The sequence below is a fragment of the Ctenopharyngodon idella genome, chromosome 4 (genome assembly GCF_019924925.1).
Source record: "Ctenopharyngodon idella isolate HZGC_01 chromosome 4, HZGC01, whole genome shotgun sequence".
Taxonomy (NCBI): domain Eukaryota; kingdom Metazoa; phylum Chordata; class Actinopteri; order Cypriniformes; family Xenocyprididae; genus Ctenopharyngodon; species Ctenopharyngodon idella.
The window spans coordinates 6792808-6808027 of NC_067223.1; the positions used below are offsets into that span (position 1 = coordinate 6792808).

A 15220-nucleotide genomic window follows, 5' to 3' on the forward strand; every position below is an offset into this window, starting at 1 on the left:
GTGCGGGTGATCAGTACTCTGGGGAATCAGTGCGCTGTGATTGGAGAGTGGTGGAGCCTGGCGTGTCTGTGACAGTACCCCCCCCTCCACGGCCCGCTCCTGAGGGCCGAGGACCCCGACGTCGTGGTGGCCGTCCTCTTCTATGTGGGGCAGGTCTGTCAGGATGGTTGGAGTGGAAGGTGTGAAGCAGGTTGGGGTCCAGTATGTCGTTTCTGGGGACCCAAGAGCGTTCCTCGGGGCCGTAGCCTTCCCAGTCCACGAGATACTCTAATAGACCACCACGGCGTCGGGAGTCCAAGATCTCGCGAACCTCGTATGCAGCTCCGTCCTCCAGGATGAGTGGAAGGGGGGGTTCGGCAGCTGCTACGCCAGGCCCTGTGGAGAGAGGAACAGAAGGGTGGTGAGGTTTGAGGAGGGAAACATGAAATGTGGGATGAATCCGGTATTGTGGAGGTAATTGGAGTTGATACGTGACAGGGTTGATCTGCTTGGTGATGGTGAATGGGCCAACGAATCTGGGACTCAGTTTCTTGCAGGGCAGACGCAGTCTGATGTTCCATGTTGACAGCCAGACCTTCTGTCCCGGTTGGTAGGAGGGAGTATTGGAACGGCGAAGGTCGGCCGTCATCCTGCGTCTGCGCAGGGCCCGCTGTAGCTGATGGTGTGCAGAGTCCCAGACCCTCTCGCTCTCTCGGAACCATACCCGTGAGGTGAATTGGGGTCCTCTGTCAGAGAAGATGTCCTCTGGGATTCCGAAGTATCGGTCTCCATGGCAGTAGGTAAGCCCCTCAGGCGAATCAGATGACATGACTTGGAAAATCGATCAACAATGACGAGGATGCAGGTGAAACCATCGGATACTGGCAGGTCGGTGATAAAATCAACTCCTAGGTGTGACCAGGGTCGATTGGGAACGGGCAGAGGATGGAGCTTGCCAGATGGAAGATGGCGTGGGCTCTTGGAGATGGCGCACTCCCTACAGCGCTGCACGTACCTTCTGATGTCAGCTGCCATGTTGGGCCACCAGAAGCACTCCTTTAGCAACGAGAGGGTTTCATTGACCCCCGGATGGCCAGTGCCAAGTGACGTGTGGGCAGAGTGAATGAGTGGGGTGCGTTGTGCCCTGGTGGAGTAGCGCAAGCCTGGAGGACAACCCGACGGAGTGTTGGTGGAGGCATTGGAGAAGGGTAATGTCTCTTCCGACCAGGCGATGGGGCTTACGAGGATGGATTTAGGGAGGATGGTTTCTGGTTCTTCTGGTGGTTCGTCAGGAGCATGCAGACGAGAGAGGGCATCCGCCTTGACGTTTTTGGAGCCGGGTCGATAGGAGATGGAGAAGTCAAAACGGGTGAAGAATAATGCCCAGCGGGCTTGTCGTGGGTTCAACCTCTTAGCAGCCTTTAGATACTCCCAGTTTTTATGGTCGGTGAGAACTATGAAGGGGTGTTTAGCTCCCTCCAACCAATGCCTCCACTCTTCAAGAGCCAACTTCACGGCCAGCAGCTCGCGGTTCCCGATGTCGTAGTTGGTCTCTGCCGGGTTGAGCTTGCGGGAGAAGAAGGCGCATGGGTGAAGTCTACTTGGGTTCCCCTGCTGCTGAGAAAGTACCGCTCCCACTCCGGTGGTGGAGGCGTCCACCTCTACCACGAAGGGCAGGTCTGGATTGGGGTGGACGAGGAGGGGAGCGGTGGTGAAGGCTTCCTTAAGAGCTTTGAAGGCGTTGGTGGCAGCTGGTCTCCAGGACAGAGACTTGAGCTTATTTCTGAGGAGGTTAGTGAGTGGATGGGTGATGGAGCTGTAGTCTTTGATGAACCGGCGGTAGAAATTTGCAAATCCGAGGAAACGTTGGAGTTCTTTAATAGTGGATGGAGTGGGCCAGGTCTTGATGACTTCCACCTTCCCCTCGTCCATCTGGATGCCACTGTGGTCGATGATGTAGCCTAAGAAGTGTACTGAGGTGCAGGTGCGGGTGATCAGTACTCTGGGGAATCGGTGCACTGTGATTGGAGAGTGGTGGAGCCTGGCGTGTCTGTGACACTCTCCAGTCCATAAATTTATTTTTGTACAATCAAATAAACTTAGATTTAGAGCAGGCATTTAGTTTTGTGTTATTCAATTTAAATATATGTATTTGGCAGCAGATTTTATTCAAAGCGATTAATTAAATTGCTGAAAGTACATTTAATCAGTTCAAGTTTTCTCTTGGAATCAATCAAGCTCATTATGTTAGGGTTGCTAGCGCTGTGCTTTACCGTTTGAGCAACAGAATGTTATTTGCCATTGTTCCTCCTCATTTTGAAGTTTTGATTGTTAGGCACTGATAAAATAGCACACGGCCGGTTTTGGTGTATAGACCTATGTATTTTTGCTAAACTAGGTGGATGTTTGCACACTTTTTTATGTGTGTTATTGAATGAAAATGGCACTACTATGAAATATTACAATTTTATGCACAGCACTGAAGCATTTTATTTGGTCAAAATTTAGAATCTGCATATGTGATGACACATATAAAACAATTCAGATCTGCGTTTAGAAGACCTTTTAGTGTCCTTAAGATATTTAAGGTATATATTATGTTAGAGATATAGACATATATTATATTATATTATATTATATTATATTATATTATATTATAATAAACCACACTGTGCTCTCTGAAATGTGTGCTGCTGACTTGCAGAACTAAGAAACATGTTTGTGTGAGAGAATGTTCATGAGTGTTTATGTGTGATTGTTCATTTAAATCAGACCAGACTCTTTTCAATGGATTTGATATGTTTGGCATGTTTATTAGTAAATATGAGGTGTAAGACAGTATACTGATAATAAATGACAAAAAAATAACAGAAGAATTGTGTAGGTGTTTGATGAAAAACATACAATAAAAGCATTCTTCTACAAATTAACTGTACTGCAGTACTACTGCAGACCTAGGGCCGTATTCACAAAACATTTTATCTTACCACTTAGAGTTCTCCTAAATGGCAGTAAAAGTTCTCAGCTAAGAGTTTTCTCTTAAAACCTATTCACAAAGCTGCTGAGACAATCATTTACTAAGGAATAGAGAGAAGTCTTAAGCTAAGAGAAAGGGCGGGGTTGACCTTGTTGCTATGGACTTTATGCCCACAGTGATTGGTTGATGGGGGAGGAGTCTCTGTCAGCAATTTAATCATAGAAATATTGTAGAATGAGGTATCATGTTGCCATATACAAATAAAGAGTTTAAAATAAAAATGTTGCCATATTCAATTAAAGGTTTTAAAATGTAGGCTAAGTGTCACTAATTAAACTAGTATATGTTCAGCTAATTGTCAGCCTCTTACATGCTTGCATCTCGAGAGATTCAGAATTCAAGCGACAAATTATGTTTTATAAACAAAGTTTTGGAGGAGCACATTCAAACGGTCTATCTAATCAGCTTGAGAGGAGGTATATACACAGATGAGAGCCGACTCGCATAGTTACCTCAAAAGTTTTCTGCATCCCTCCGCCAACCCGTTCCTCACTCTCGGCTGGCTGGGGGATGCGAGGAGAACTCTGGATTTGGGCAAAATTCCAAGCTCGGAGATTTGTAAGTGTGAACTAGTGAAAACAACTGCCATAGGTAATCAGGCATTTTTATTTATGTATTTATTTATTAAAGATTTATTTTTTATTGTAGATTCAAATCTATATGTATATGTAATATGTATTGCATTTATGAAGAAAAGGCTCAGCACCCAAGGCTCTATCGCTATTGCCTCAATGGTGTACAGTGTCTTTGGGCAGATTGCTAAGGCGGATTGGCACCAACAATCATTTTAGGACTGTTTTTGATTTTGTCTTAGTGACGTAGGACTCCTCTTGACTACTCCTAGCGTTTCACAGATTTAGGAGCTAGTTTTAGCGCTAAAATGCTTTGTGCAATACTCTTAGAGCAAAAATTTAGGAGTCCTAAAATTAGGACTGACACGCCCATTATTTTTAAGAGTTTCTCCTAAATCAGCAAGTTAGGAGCTACTTTTAGCCTTAAGATGCTTCGTGAATAAGGCCCCAAATCTCTGCAGGAACTGATTGTTTTGTGTATAATAAATAAGTGTATAGCGCCACCTGCTGTTCAGTTTCTCACAGAATACTTCAATGCAGAGGTTGTTGAATAGTTAAAGCATATGTCAAAACATAATTTTGTAATTTAAAGCTGAAAATTACTATGTTTATGTTATAATTATGTTATTTTTTCAATTTTTTTTTTTTAAAGAATCATTTCTTTTTCTGTGAGTGTTTTTATTGCTCTTTCATAATTGGCCAGGTGTTTTCTGTGGACGGATGCAGAACAAATCCTTTGTATTCCCCATCTCAAGAACATAATTACCAATCGTGATCTGAAATGACAATGAAATAAATGTCTTTTTCCATCATAAAGTTGAGTAAGATTTACATTGAACTTAACACATGTTAGCAACAATTATCAAGTCAGATTATGAACTTCAATGTCTATAGATTTACTAAAGAATTGAAAATATCAAAAACAGACGTACAGTTATTGAGTCCACTGCTGTGACGGCTCCTGATTCTCCTTTAATCTTACAGATGATGGCATTGTACTCCAACATCTCCAGAACACACTGATACTGCTGATCTCCCTGATAACCCGTCACTTTCACCTCACTCATACTTAAATTCAATGCATCTGCCTTTTTCTGAGAAAGAGAGATCAACAAAAATAATTTGTGTCAACTCAAATTCTAAAGAGTAGATCTTACTCAGTTTTTTAGTCACTCTTTACCTGAATGTTCACATGTAGATCATTGGCCACTGGAAAGGTGCTGAATCCAGTGAATTCTGGATCAGGCAGGTAGGAAAAATACCCACAGTCCACAGTGGAGTTCCCAACATTCAATGACAAGCTAAACAGATCACTGTCATCATAACGGGGGGAGTGAAACCACACATCCTGAGAAAAGAGAGACAATGATTTTATACTTCCTCCTCAATGTGACACACTGTGGTTAATATTTGCAAGTGAACCTCAAGGAACATATATATTAATATAAAATGCATGTCATCATCATTTCCAAAAAAAAAAATCAGTGACACATTTAGAGTCACTGAAGTGCATTTAACAATTATATGAGCAGATCAATGACAAATTCTTCCAAATAAGACCTCATTCACTACATGTGTGAATCTGGTCTGTTTGAAGACTCACTGAAGTTATAAACAGCTGATCTCTGTGTATCAGATTCAGTGCTGTGAGTTACTGCAGGAGTAATAAACACGTCTTACCCCTGAGCTTCTGCTGTATTGTGTTTGAAGCACTTTATTAGAGGGACGGACAATAACTGATTCAACAAATTCCATACTGCTTCCCTGAACATGAATCTTCCGTCCACCTCTGAATGAAGAGATATTAAAACTAATTTCAGTCAATAACACATAAGAAACGTAATAAGAAAATATTAACATTTTAATTCCACCCACTAACTTTTCTGCATGTACACAAACACACAGACACACAATACAAGAAGTTTCAGCAAATAATGGAAGTGAAACCTGCCAAAAACATTAAAAAAAAAGTCTGGCTGTCAGGAAGCAGGTTGCTCTTACTAAACTAAAGACTAGTCTAGGTCACATGTGAGTCGCTAAACTGCATCTTTCAGAACTATGACAAAACATACAGGAAATGACCTGATTCTCATGCTTTAATTTCTTCCTGTCTTGCATATGAGGTTTTTTTTCCATCTGTTTGAACAGTAACTCATAACAACTCATTTACAACGGTAAATTATTACATTGCAAATCTTATTTTCCCACATTAACAGCCTTCTTGCAAATTCCATGACTACAATGGGCTGTATGACATGAGATTAAGGCAGGGTAGGTGATTTGCTTTAGAAACATTTTTTGTTATGCTGATTGAAAGTCTCTTCACATCCCGCGTTCACACAAAACACGTTTTTTCTATTCCAATGTGCCACTTTTCCATTGTTTTTCTATGTAAACACTCGGCGGATGTGTTTGACCGTTACGCTCAGCACCTTTTGCAGCACCTCGCACATGAGTACCGCATTTTTAAGACGCTGTGTCAAGTTAAAAGAATTTACACGCAGCGCCGCTCATCAATGTCAGTTCCAAAACAGTGGACCAATCAGAAAAACTTGGAGGCAGGGCAAGAGTTGCAAGCTTCTGTTTACAGTAGCAAGTTGGCATGGCAACTGTTTTATTTGATGGCAACATGGCAGAGAAGGCCATAGCCAGTGTGATTATTTTCTTTTTTCCATGTGAAAAATAGTATTTATCTATTCTGCTGTTTACCTTGCATTCTGCGCTTTTTTTTTTTTAAACCAATCCTGAGCTCTGCGTTTTTAGACGCAAAGACGCGCTCTGTGTGAATGAGCTTATGCTGTGTTCACGCCATAACTACCATAATTTGGAAGAGATGGAAACCCGTGGCGTTATACTCTGAGTAGTTTGTGACTCGATTTTCTGCGTTTCAATGGCTTTACGTTCATTATTAATGTAATGTTATGTGGTTTGAGACATGAGTTAGTTTACCTCTGTCTCTCGTGACACTTTTGTTTGCTCCCTGCTGTACGCGTTCATATGTTTTGGAGAAGGCGTGGCTTTGGAGACGTTCTGACGGGAGGGTGGGATCTTATGCTTTCAAAGCTAGCTCACTATAGCCTCTCTGAAAATGACTTACCCTACCTTTAACTAATTAAAATGTACAGTTGTCAACTCAAGCACTGATGGAAGCTGATTTGCCAGTGGTCTGAAATGCTCTTACCTTCTCCAGCTGACTGTGGGCTGTATTCCTGTGCAGCTGGGCTGGGAACTGTAAGTGATGATGCTGTTACCATGACAACTGTCGTCAGGAGTAACAACACACACTTTCACTGTTCCTTTAGATCCACTGGGAGGAATGTGGAACCTTAAAGTGTCACTGGAGCGATCAAACACTGGAGATCTGAAGAGAAACATTCATGCACAAATATACAGTATCATTTATCTGAATCTACACATATTCATAAATACAACTAAATACAAACACACAGAGTCTCACTCTTTAGGAATACAGTCCAGATCCCCTTGAATACGGATTTTAGTGACAGATTCCAGATTCTTTCCTCTTAGTAAAACGTTGTTTCTGCCATGGAAGGAAACCTTGTTGGGCTCCAGAGAGAAAATCTCTGGCTCCTACAGGACACAAAAGGTTGCACTCGGAAAGAAAAAACATAAAGAAAAAAAAAAAATCCATATCCACTCAATATGACCACAGCATTTTTAACAAACAACAGAAGTTAAAATAACTTTTACAATATAAATGATATAATAAGATAATAATAATTATAATATATAATTCTAAATATAAATAATATATTATACATAATTTAAAAAGTATAATGATTGTGACAAATTGTTTGCTGCTGATATGACATAAAAGAAAACTCTTGTTTTAAAAGAAGTTTATAAGCAAATTGTTACTCAAAAAGAAACAAAATCCTCAGACTCTTATAAAGTCATATTCATTTGAAATAGGAACAAACTGAAAAAACAACTTATCTACTCTGTGAAGTTGAGTTAATAATCAGCAACACTTACTTTGTAGACACTCTGAGAGAGTACATCTTTACATGCATCCTAAAGAGTAGATAAAAAGAGAGAACTTTGAGCGGATCATTTACTTCCTGAGTTTTCTTGAGTCAACACAATGAAATTTAAGCTATTAACAACAAATTAACATCTACTTGAATCTAAATAAAGGTTACGCTATTTCCAAATACATATACAGTTGCAAGAAAAAGTATGTGAACCACTTGCAGAATCTGTGAAAATGTGAATAATTTTAACAAAATAAGAGAGATCATACAAAATGCATGTTATTTTTTATTTAGTACTGTCCTGAGTAGGATATTTTACATAAAAGATGTTTATATATAGTCAACAAGAAATAAAAATAGCTTAATTTATTAAAATGGCCCCGTTCAAAAGTTTGTGAACCATTGGTTCTTAATACTGTGTGTGGTTACCTGGATGATCTACGAGTGTTTTTTTGTTTTGTGATGGTTGTTCATGAGTCCCTTGTTTGTTCTGAACAGTTAAACTGCCCAACGTTCTTCAGAAAAATCCTCCAGGTCCTGCAGAATCTTCAGTTCCCTTTCGATACTTCACTCGTACTGCGTATGGGGAAAGGTCTCCTTTTCCTCGCTGCTGAAGCCTTTTTCAATAGCGCAGTGTAACTGCACGGCCATTGGTTCAAACTAGAGAACTTTTTGAGCCAACGACGGCACGGCGGAGCTGCGCGAGCCTATGGCGATGCGGCGCGCCAAAGCCCGCCAAAATGGGCGGGGCGTATGGCTATATAAGCGGGCATTTCGCCATAGGATTTCAGATCTCTCTCCTTCAGCGACGACATCACTTCTCACTGATCTTTGGAGCTGAAAGCCTTCGCCGCCTGGAACGAGCTCTCTCGCCGTTGAAGAGGCACCGCAGCGGACCAGCTGAGATTGCCGAACGCCTGCAGCGCCGGCGCTCTTGCAGACTGCCGCCTCGAGCGCCGCTCTCGAGCTGCCCGCTTCCTGCTTCCGGCCGCCTTCTCAGCGCGTCTCCTGCCGCCATCCGGCGTTGCTTAAAATAGCAAAGTTCCGCAGTTTAACGCCGCTTTTTAAAAGAGCACATTCCAGCGGTTCTCACCGCTCTAAAAGAGCCCCTCAATCGCCGTTTTCACGGCGGCAGCGCTGCTTCAAATGCCGCGCCACAGTTGTGGCACATGCAGAGCCCCTCTGCATGACAACGATGGGCACAGTGAGTGCGTCTGCTGCCTGGACAAGTCCCACGCAGAGGCGGCGCTCACTGGGACTTCATGCTCTCACTGTGAGAGCATGAGTCTCGCCTCTCTGCGCTCTCGGATCGCCTTCTTTAATGAAGGCGGTCCCGCCCCTTGCGCCCTCCCGTCTTCTTCCCGCGAACCCGTCAAGAAGAGACAGCGGGGCAGAGGGGCTCAGCGCCCGGAGTTGTGTGAGCTCACGCCGGCTCAGCCCCCGCGTGCCTCAACCTCTCTCACGAGAGAGCCGTCACCTGTCCTGTTCTCCCGCCCTGAGCTGCGTCCCTCGGCTGAAGCGAGTGACCTCATCTCTTTTGGCGGATCAGAGGACGAGCCGCTTGATGACTCCATGTCACTGGCGGCTTCTGAAACGGAGGAATGGGCCGGCGATTCTGAAGACCCCGCCCACCTGCTGTCACTTGAGCCCATCGACGCTAGAGCTGGGATGGACGTCGAGTTATTCCCCATTCTCTCTAAGGCCGTCGAAGAACTCGATCTCGAGTGGGCTCCACCTGAAGAGCCAATGCGCAGCAGACTGGACGAGTGGTTCCTGCCAGGACGCCGCCAGGCACCTCGCCAGAGCTCTGCTCCGTTTTTCCCTGAAGTTCACGATGAGCTGACCAAGTCGTGGCGCGCTCCCTACTCGGCCCGCTTACGCACTTCCTCTTCTGCAGCTCTCACTTCAGTCGATGGCTCTCAGGAGAAGGGCTATGAGCATTTGCCGCCCCTGGACGAGGCCGTGGCTGCTCACCTCTGCCCCCCCGTGGCCGTGGGGTGGAAAAACAAAAGGGCCCTTCCTTCAAAGCCCTGCAGAACTACCTCCGCCTTAGCTGGCAGGGCTTATTCTTCTGCGGGCCAAGCTGCCTCAGCGCTACACACCATGGCTATTCTCCAGGTGTTCCAAGCTAAGCTCCTCCACTCCCTGGACGAGTCTGGAATCGACGCACCTGCCTTTCACGACCTCCGCAGCGCCACGGATCTGGCCCTGCGTGCCACGAAAGCCACAGCCCAGGCCATTGGACGTTCCATGGCCAGCCTGGTCGTACTAGAGGGCCACCTCTGGCTCAACTTAACAGAGATCAAGGAGAAAACGGCCTTTCTTGATGCCCCAGTCTCTCCTGCCGGTCTCTTCGGGCCAGCTGTAGAAGGTTTCACGGAATGCTTCACTGCAGCACAGAAGTCGTCCCAGGCCATGCGACATTTCCTGCCCAAGCGCTCCAGCTCTGCCTCTGCCTCGAGTCGCCCCAGGACTGCGCCGACTCAGCATCAGAGCAAACCTGCTCCTTCTACCTCCCAGGCAGCGCCCCCTAAGGAGCAGCGCCAGCGACCACGTCCTGCCAAGCGCTCTTCCTTCCCGAGACGCCAGGGCCCCCGGCCAAGGATTGTGCTGGACCCGACGCCTCCGAAGTCTTCCTGATCTCACAGGAAAGAAGAGGTCCACTGCGGCTGGACCACCCCAAAAGCTCGCTCGTCTAGTTCCCCCGCCACCCCGTTCAGTTCTGGGTGTTGGGGACAAAGTGTGTGTTCTGCGACCTGGGTCCACTGCTGTTGCGCCCACGCAAAATGCCGTTGTTATGGTGAACACTATAAAAAATTTACACTTTCAAAAAAAGAGCAAACTTCCTCTTCCACACTCGTCAGTGCACAGGCCCCCTCCCAGCGGTCTGTCATCCGACGTCATTCAACCCCTCGTCACGCGGGCCGAGGCCTGGCAGGCCATCCCCGGAGTGTCACATGGGTGTTGGGGATAATAAATCAAGGCTACTCACTGCAGTTTGCCCAAAGGCCCCCGCGCTTCAGCGGGGTGCTTCCCACTTCAGTAAAACCGGATGACGCCCATGTCCTCCGTGCCGAAGTGATGACTCTGTTAGGGAAAGCAGCCATAGAAATAGTTCCCCCCGCAGAGAGCGAATCTGGATTCTACAGCCGTTATTTTCTTGTCCCCAAGAAAGATGGCGGTCTCAGACCCATCTTCGATCTCAGACTCCTGAACCTCTCCCTCATGAGACGGAAGTTCAAGATGTTAATGCTGAAACAGATCCTCGTGCAGATTTGCCCCGAGGACTGGTTCTTCTCACTGGATCTGAAAGATGCTTACTTTCACATCCAGATAGCCCCCCATCACAGGCGATTCTTGAGATTCGCATTCGAGGGAGTGGCTTACCAATATACAGTCCTTCCCTTCGGGCTGTCTCTAGTTCCTCGCACTTTTACGAAGTGCATGAACGCGGCGCTTTCCCCTCTGAGACAGATGGGAATCCGGGTTCTGAATTATCTCGACGACTGGCTCATACTGGCCCAGTCGCGAACCGAGCTAGACCATCACAGATCCATGCTCCTCAGCCACTTGGAGTGCCTAGGACTCAGGGTCAATTTTGCCAAGAGCCCTGGCTATTCAGCAGCTCACGGGTTCCGTCAGGAACAAGGCCTGTTTCCCTCTGAAGTTTTTCCAGAGGATGCTAGGGCTGATGGCTTCCGCGTCCCCGGTTTTGCAGCTCGGCCTTCTACGGATGCGGCCTCTGCAATACTGGCTGAAACTCCGGGTCCCACCTTACGCTTGCCGGCACGGCCGCTTTCGTGTCAAGGTCAATCGGGCCTGTTTAGCAGCCCTGAAACCTTGGACGAACCCTGTTTGATTCAGTCATGGAGTACCCCTAGAGGCGGTTTCCAGAAGGACGGTGCTCTCGACAGATGCGTCCAACTGGGGTTGGGGCGCTCTGTGCGAGGGCAGACCAGCCTTCGGCTCGTGGTCTCACGAGGAGAGCCATCTCCACATCAATTGCCTCGAAATGCTGGCAATGAGTCGAGCCCTTCACTCCTTCCAGGCGATCCTGACAGGGCGCCACGTCTTATCGGACAGCATGACAGTGGTGTCTTACATAAATCACCAAGGCGGCCTTTCATCCAGCCGCCTCTGCGCACTGGCAAAGCGCCTCTTGGAATGGGCATTACCCAGGATGCGGTCACTCAAAGCGACGCACATACCAGGCAGAACGAATTTGGGAGCAGACATGCTATCTCGGAGCAATGTCCCCTCGGACGAGTGGATGCTCCATCCCCAGACGGTTCTCAGGAACTGGGAGATCTTCGGGAGGGCAGAGGTCGACCTCTTCACCTCAGAAGACAAGACAGATGCGCTGGCCCACAGCTGGCCCAGCCTCCTTCTTTACGCATTTCCCCCGATCGCTCTGATCCCCCAGGTCATCAGACGAGTCAGGGAAGACAAGCACAGAGTCCTCCTAGTGGCCCCACTCTGGAGGAGCCATGTTTGGTCCTCTGAGCTATTCAGGCTTTCCACGAAAGCCCCATGGCCAATCCCCCTGAGACGGGACCTCCTCTCTCAGGCAAACAGGACAATCTGGCATCCACAGCCAGAACTCAGGGCTCTGCACCTATGGTCCCTCGATGGGAGCCTTTAAACCTCCCCGGGGATGTGCTGAATACCATTTCTCAGGCGAGAGCCCCGTCCACGAGACGCCTCTATGCCCAGAAGTGGTCGGTCTTCGTTGACTGGTGCTCCGCACAAAACGAAGACCCTGTTGAGTGTGACGTATCCCCGATACTGTCATTTCTCCAGGAGCATCTTAACAAGGGCCTCACCCCTTCTACGCTCAAGGTGTACGTAGCAGCCATTGCAGCATTCCACGCTCCCATCGCTGGCCAATCAGTGGGTCAAAACAGCCTCATTGTGCGTTTCCTGAGAGGTTCTAGGTGGTTGAACCCCCCACATCCTCTCACTGTTCCCACTTGGGACCTTTCCACGGTCCTCAGAGCGCTCAAAGGGCCCCCCTTTGAGCCGCTGTGGTCAGCTGACCTCCGGCCCTTAACGCTCAAGACCGCTCTGCTACTTGCATTAGCATCGGTCAAGCGTGTTGGTGACCTGCAGGCCTTCTCTGTGAGCCCTGCATGCCTTGAATTTGGGCCCAACGACTCAAAGTTCTTTTTAAAACCCAGGCATGGCTACGTCCCTAAAGTGCTCTCGACCCCGTTCAGAGCACAAGTCATTTCCCTCTCAGCACTGCCTCCCTCGTCGGACGAGCGAGAGTTGGAATTACTCTGCCCAGTTAGGGCATTGAGGACCTACATTGAGCGGTCACAGCCGTTTCGGCAATCTGACCAGCTTTTTGTCTGCTTTGGCGGCCGCACCAAAGGGTCTCCGGTCTCAAAGCAGCGACTCTCGCGTTGGATAGTCGACGCTATCGCTCTATGTTACTCCTCTATGGGCCTTGATTGCCCCATAGGAGTTAGAGCCCACTCCATGAGAGGGATGGCCTCTTCGTGGGCCTGGTCTAGTGGAGTCTCTATCAAAGACATCTGTGAGGCGGCCGGCTGGTCCTCGCCGTCCACTTTTGTCAGATTTTATAACCTGGACATCCCGACCTTGCAAGCTCGGGTCCTCTCGGTGTGATACGACAGCCTCTGTCGAGTTCCGCCATCATGCCACTTCCAGGGAGCTATCTCCCTCTTTGCAAGTGTAACATAAAGGGTTCGACGGCTCCGGCCCTCTCACTTGTCCCCCTGGACCCCTACGGTGTCCAAGATAAGTCGTGTCGTTCCCTGCCGTGGCACGGCGTGGTTGAATTTGTTCCCCATACGCAGTACGAGTGAAGTATCGAAAGGGATACGGAACGAGTACTGCGTTCTATGCCCATTTTGGCGGGCTTTGGCGCGCCGCATCGCCATAGGCTCGTGCAGCTCCGCCGCGCCATCATTGGCTCAAAAAGTTCTCTAACCAATGGCCTTGCAGTTACACTGCGCTATTGAAAAAGGCTTCAGCAGTGAGGAAAAGGAGACCTTTCCCCATACGCAGTACGAGTGAAGTATCGAAAGGGAACCGAGGTTATGTTTGTAACCGAGTACGTTTTCAAGCATGTTTTGCACATTTGAACCCTTTCCAGCAGTGACTGTATGATTTTGAGATCCATCTTTTCACACTGAGGACAATTGAGGGACTCAAACACAACTATTAAAAAGGTTCAGACATTTACTGATGCTCCAGAAGGAAACACGATGCATTAAGAGCCGGGGGGTGAAAACTCTTTGAATTTGAATATGGAGGTATATTGTGCTTAATTTGTCTTCCCGGGAAACATGCAAGTATCTTCTGATGCTTTCGAAGGGAAGTACTAAATTAAGAAAATTATATTTAAACAAAATAAGACAAATTTTGACATCTTCATCCTGTTCAAAAGTTTTCACCCCCCGGCTCTTAATGCATCGTGTTTCCTTCTGGAGCATCAGTGAACATTTGAACCTTTTTTAATAGTTGTGTCTGAGTCCCTCAGTTGTCCTCAGTGTGAAAAGATGGATCTCAAAATCATACAGTCACTGCTAGAAAGGGTTCAAATATGCAAAAAATCCTTGAAAACTGAAGAATCTGCAGGACCTGGAGGATTTTTCTGAAGAACATTGGGCAGTTTAACTGTTCAGGACAAACAAGTGACTCATGAACAACCATCACAAAACAAAAAAACAGTCGTAAATCATCTAGGTAACCACACAGTGTTAAGAATCAATGGTTCACAAACTTTTGAACGGGGTCAATTTAATAAATTCAGCTATTTTTATTTCTTGTCGACTATATATAAACATATTTTATGTAAAATATCTTACACAGGACAGTACTAAATAAAAAATAACATGCATTTTGCATGATCTCTCTTATTTTGTTAAAATTATTCACATTTTCACAGATTCTGCAAGTGGTTCACATACTTTTTCTTGCAACTGTATAATGAAGAATTGGATTGTAGAATACATTAGGTTTCTGAATGTGTAACTGCAGTCCAGGTCCATGTGTCCAATCACAACGCTGGGAGGAAGAGGACCACTGACACCCAGATGAGATGCACTGCACACACCTGCATTTAATTCATATTTTTAATATTATTAAAATAAGAGTTCAAAGTAGTCTTTCAACACTCTTTTAAACTGCATTTTCTCACTGTGTATAAGAAGCAATTGGTGAATTATCTGTGATACTGGAGCAGTTCCTCAGTGTCAGCGTCTCTGTGATCTTCTGATCCTCAATAGTAACTGTAGCAGAGACTGTTAAACCTGAACAGATTACCAACAAATATTTATGATTATAAACAATCATATACTGATAATATAAATGCACTGTATAACAGCACATATAAAATGTCACTGAAGGAGAACCAACCTCCAATATGTAGTAGCTGATCAGAAAAACTACAGGAGCAGTTTGCGAAAACTGCAGTCAGGTCAGACCCGTCACACAGGTTCACACTTCCTGTGGTGAAGGAACACGAGAAGACGGGATTTCCTGTGCTCTCCAGATTCAAGGCAAGATGTAGAGTAATCTGTGTAAGAGAAGTTGGTAAAGAGTAGTCATATAAATTATTTCTTAGATTCCTAAATTATGATTAATTCTTCTAGATAACAATCCTCTAC

General features: G+C 46.2%; 1 protein-coding gene and 1 long non-coding RNA gene across 4 annotated transcripts in view; one reads left to right on the plus strand and one right to left on the minus strand.

Annotated features, from left to right (window-relative positions):
- LOC127510873 (plexin-C1-like) overlaps positions 1 to 15220 on the minus strand; it is an 88947-nt gene that overhangs the window by 53082 nt on the left and 20645 nt on the right. For all 3 annotated transcript variants that reach the window (XR_007929775.1, XM_051891007.1, XM_051891006.1), the window contains exons 7-11: positions 14752 to 14863; positions 14565 to 14667; positions 7585 to 7623; positions 7046 to 7179; positions 6770 to 6949 (exon numbers count right to left, since the gene is read on the minus strand). Coding sequence is in view for 2 of the 3 variants with exons in the window: in XM_051891007.1 (XP_051746967.1) it covers positions 6770 to 6949; positions 7046 to 7179; positions 7585 to 7623; positions 14565 to 14667; positions 14752 to 14863 (568 nt within the window). In the remaining variant the exon portion in view is untranslated. The remainder of the gene's footprint in view (positions 1 to 6769; positions 6950 to 7045; positions 7180 to 7584; positions 7624 to 14564; positions 14668 to 14751; positions 14864 to 15220) is intronic.
- Positions 1 to 15220, plus strand: part of LOC127510882 (uncharacterized) — a 70020-nt gene that overhangs the window by 35100 nt on the left and 19700 nt on the right. The gene's annotated exons all lie outside the window — the stretch shown is intronic.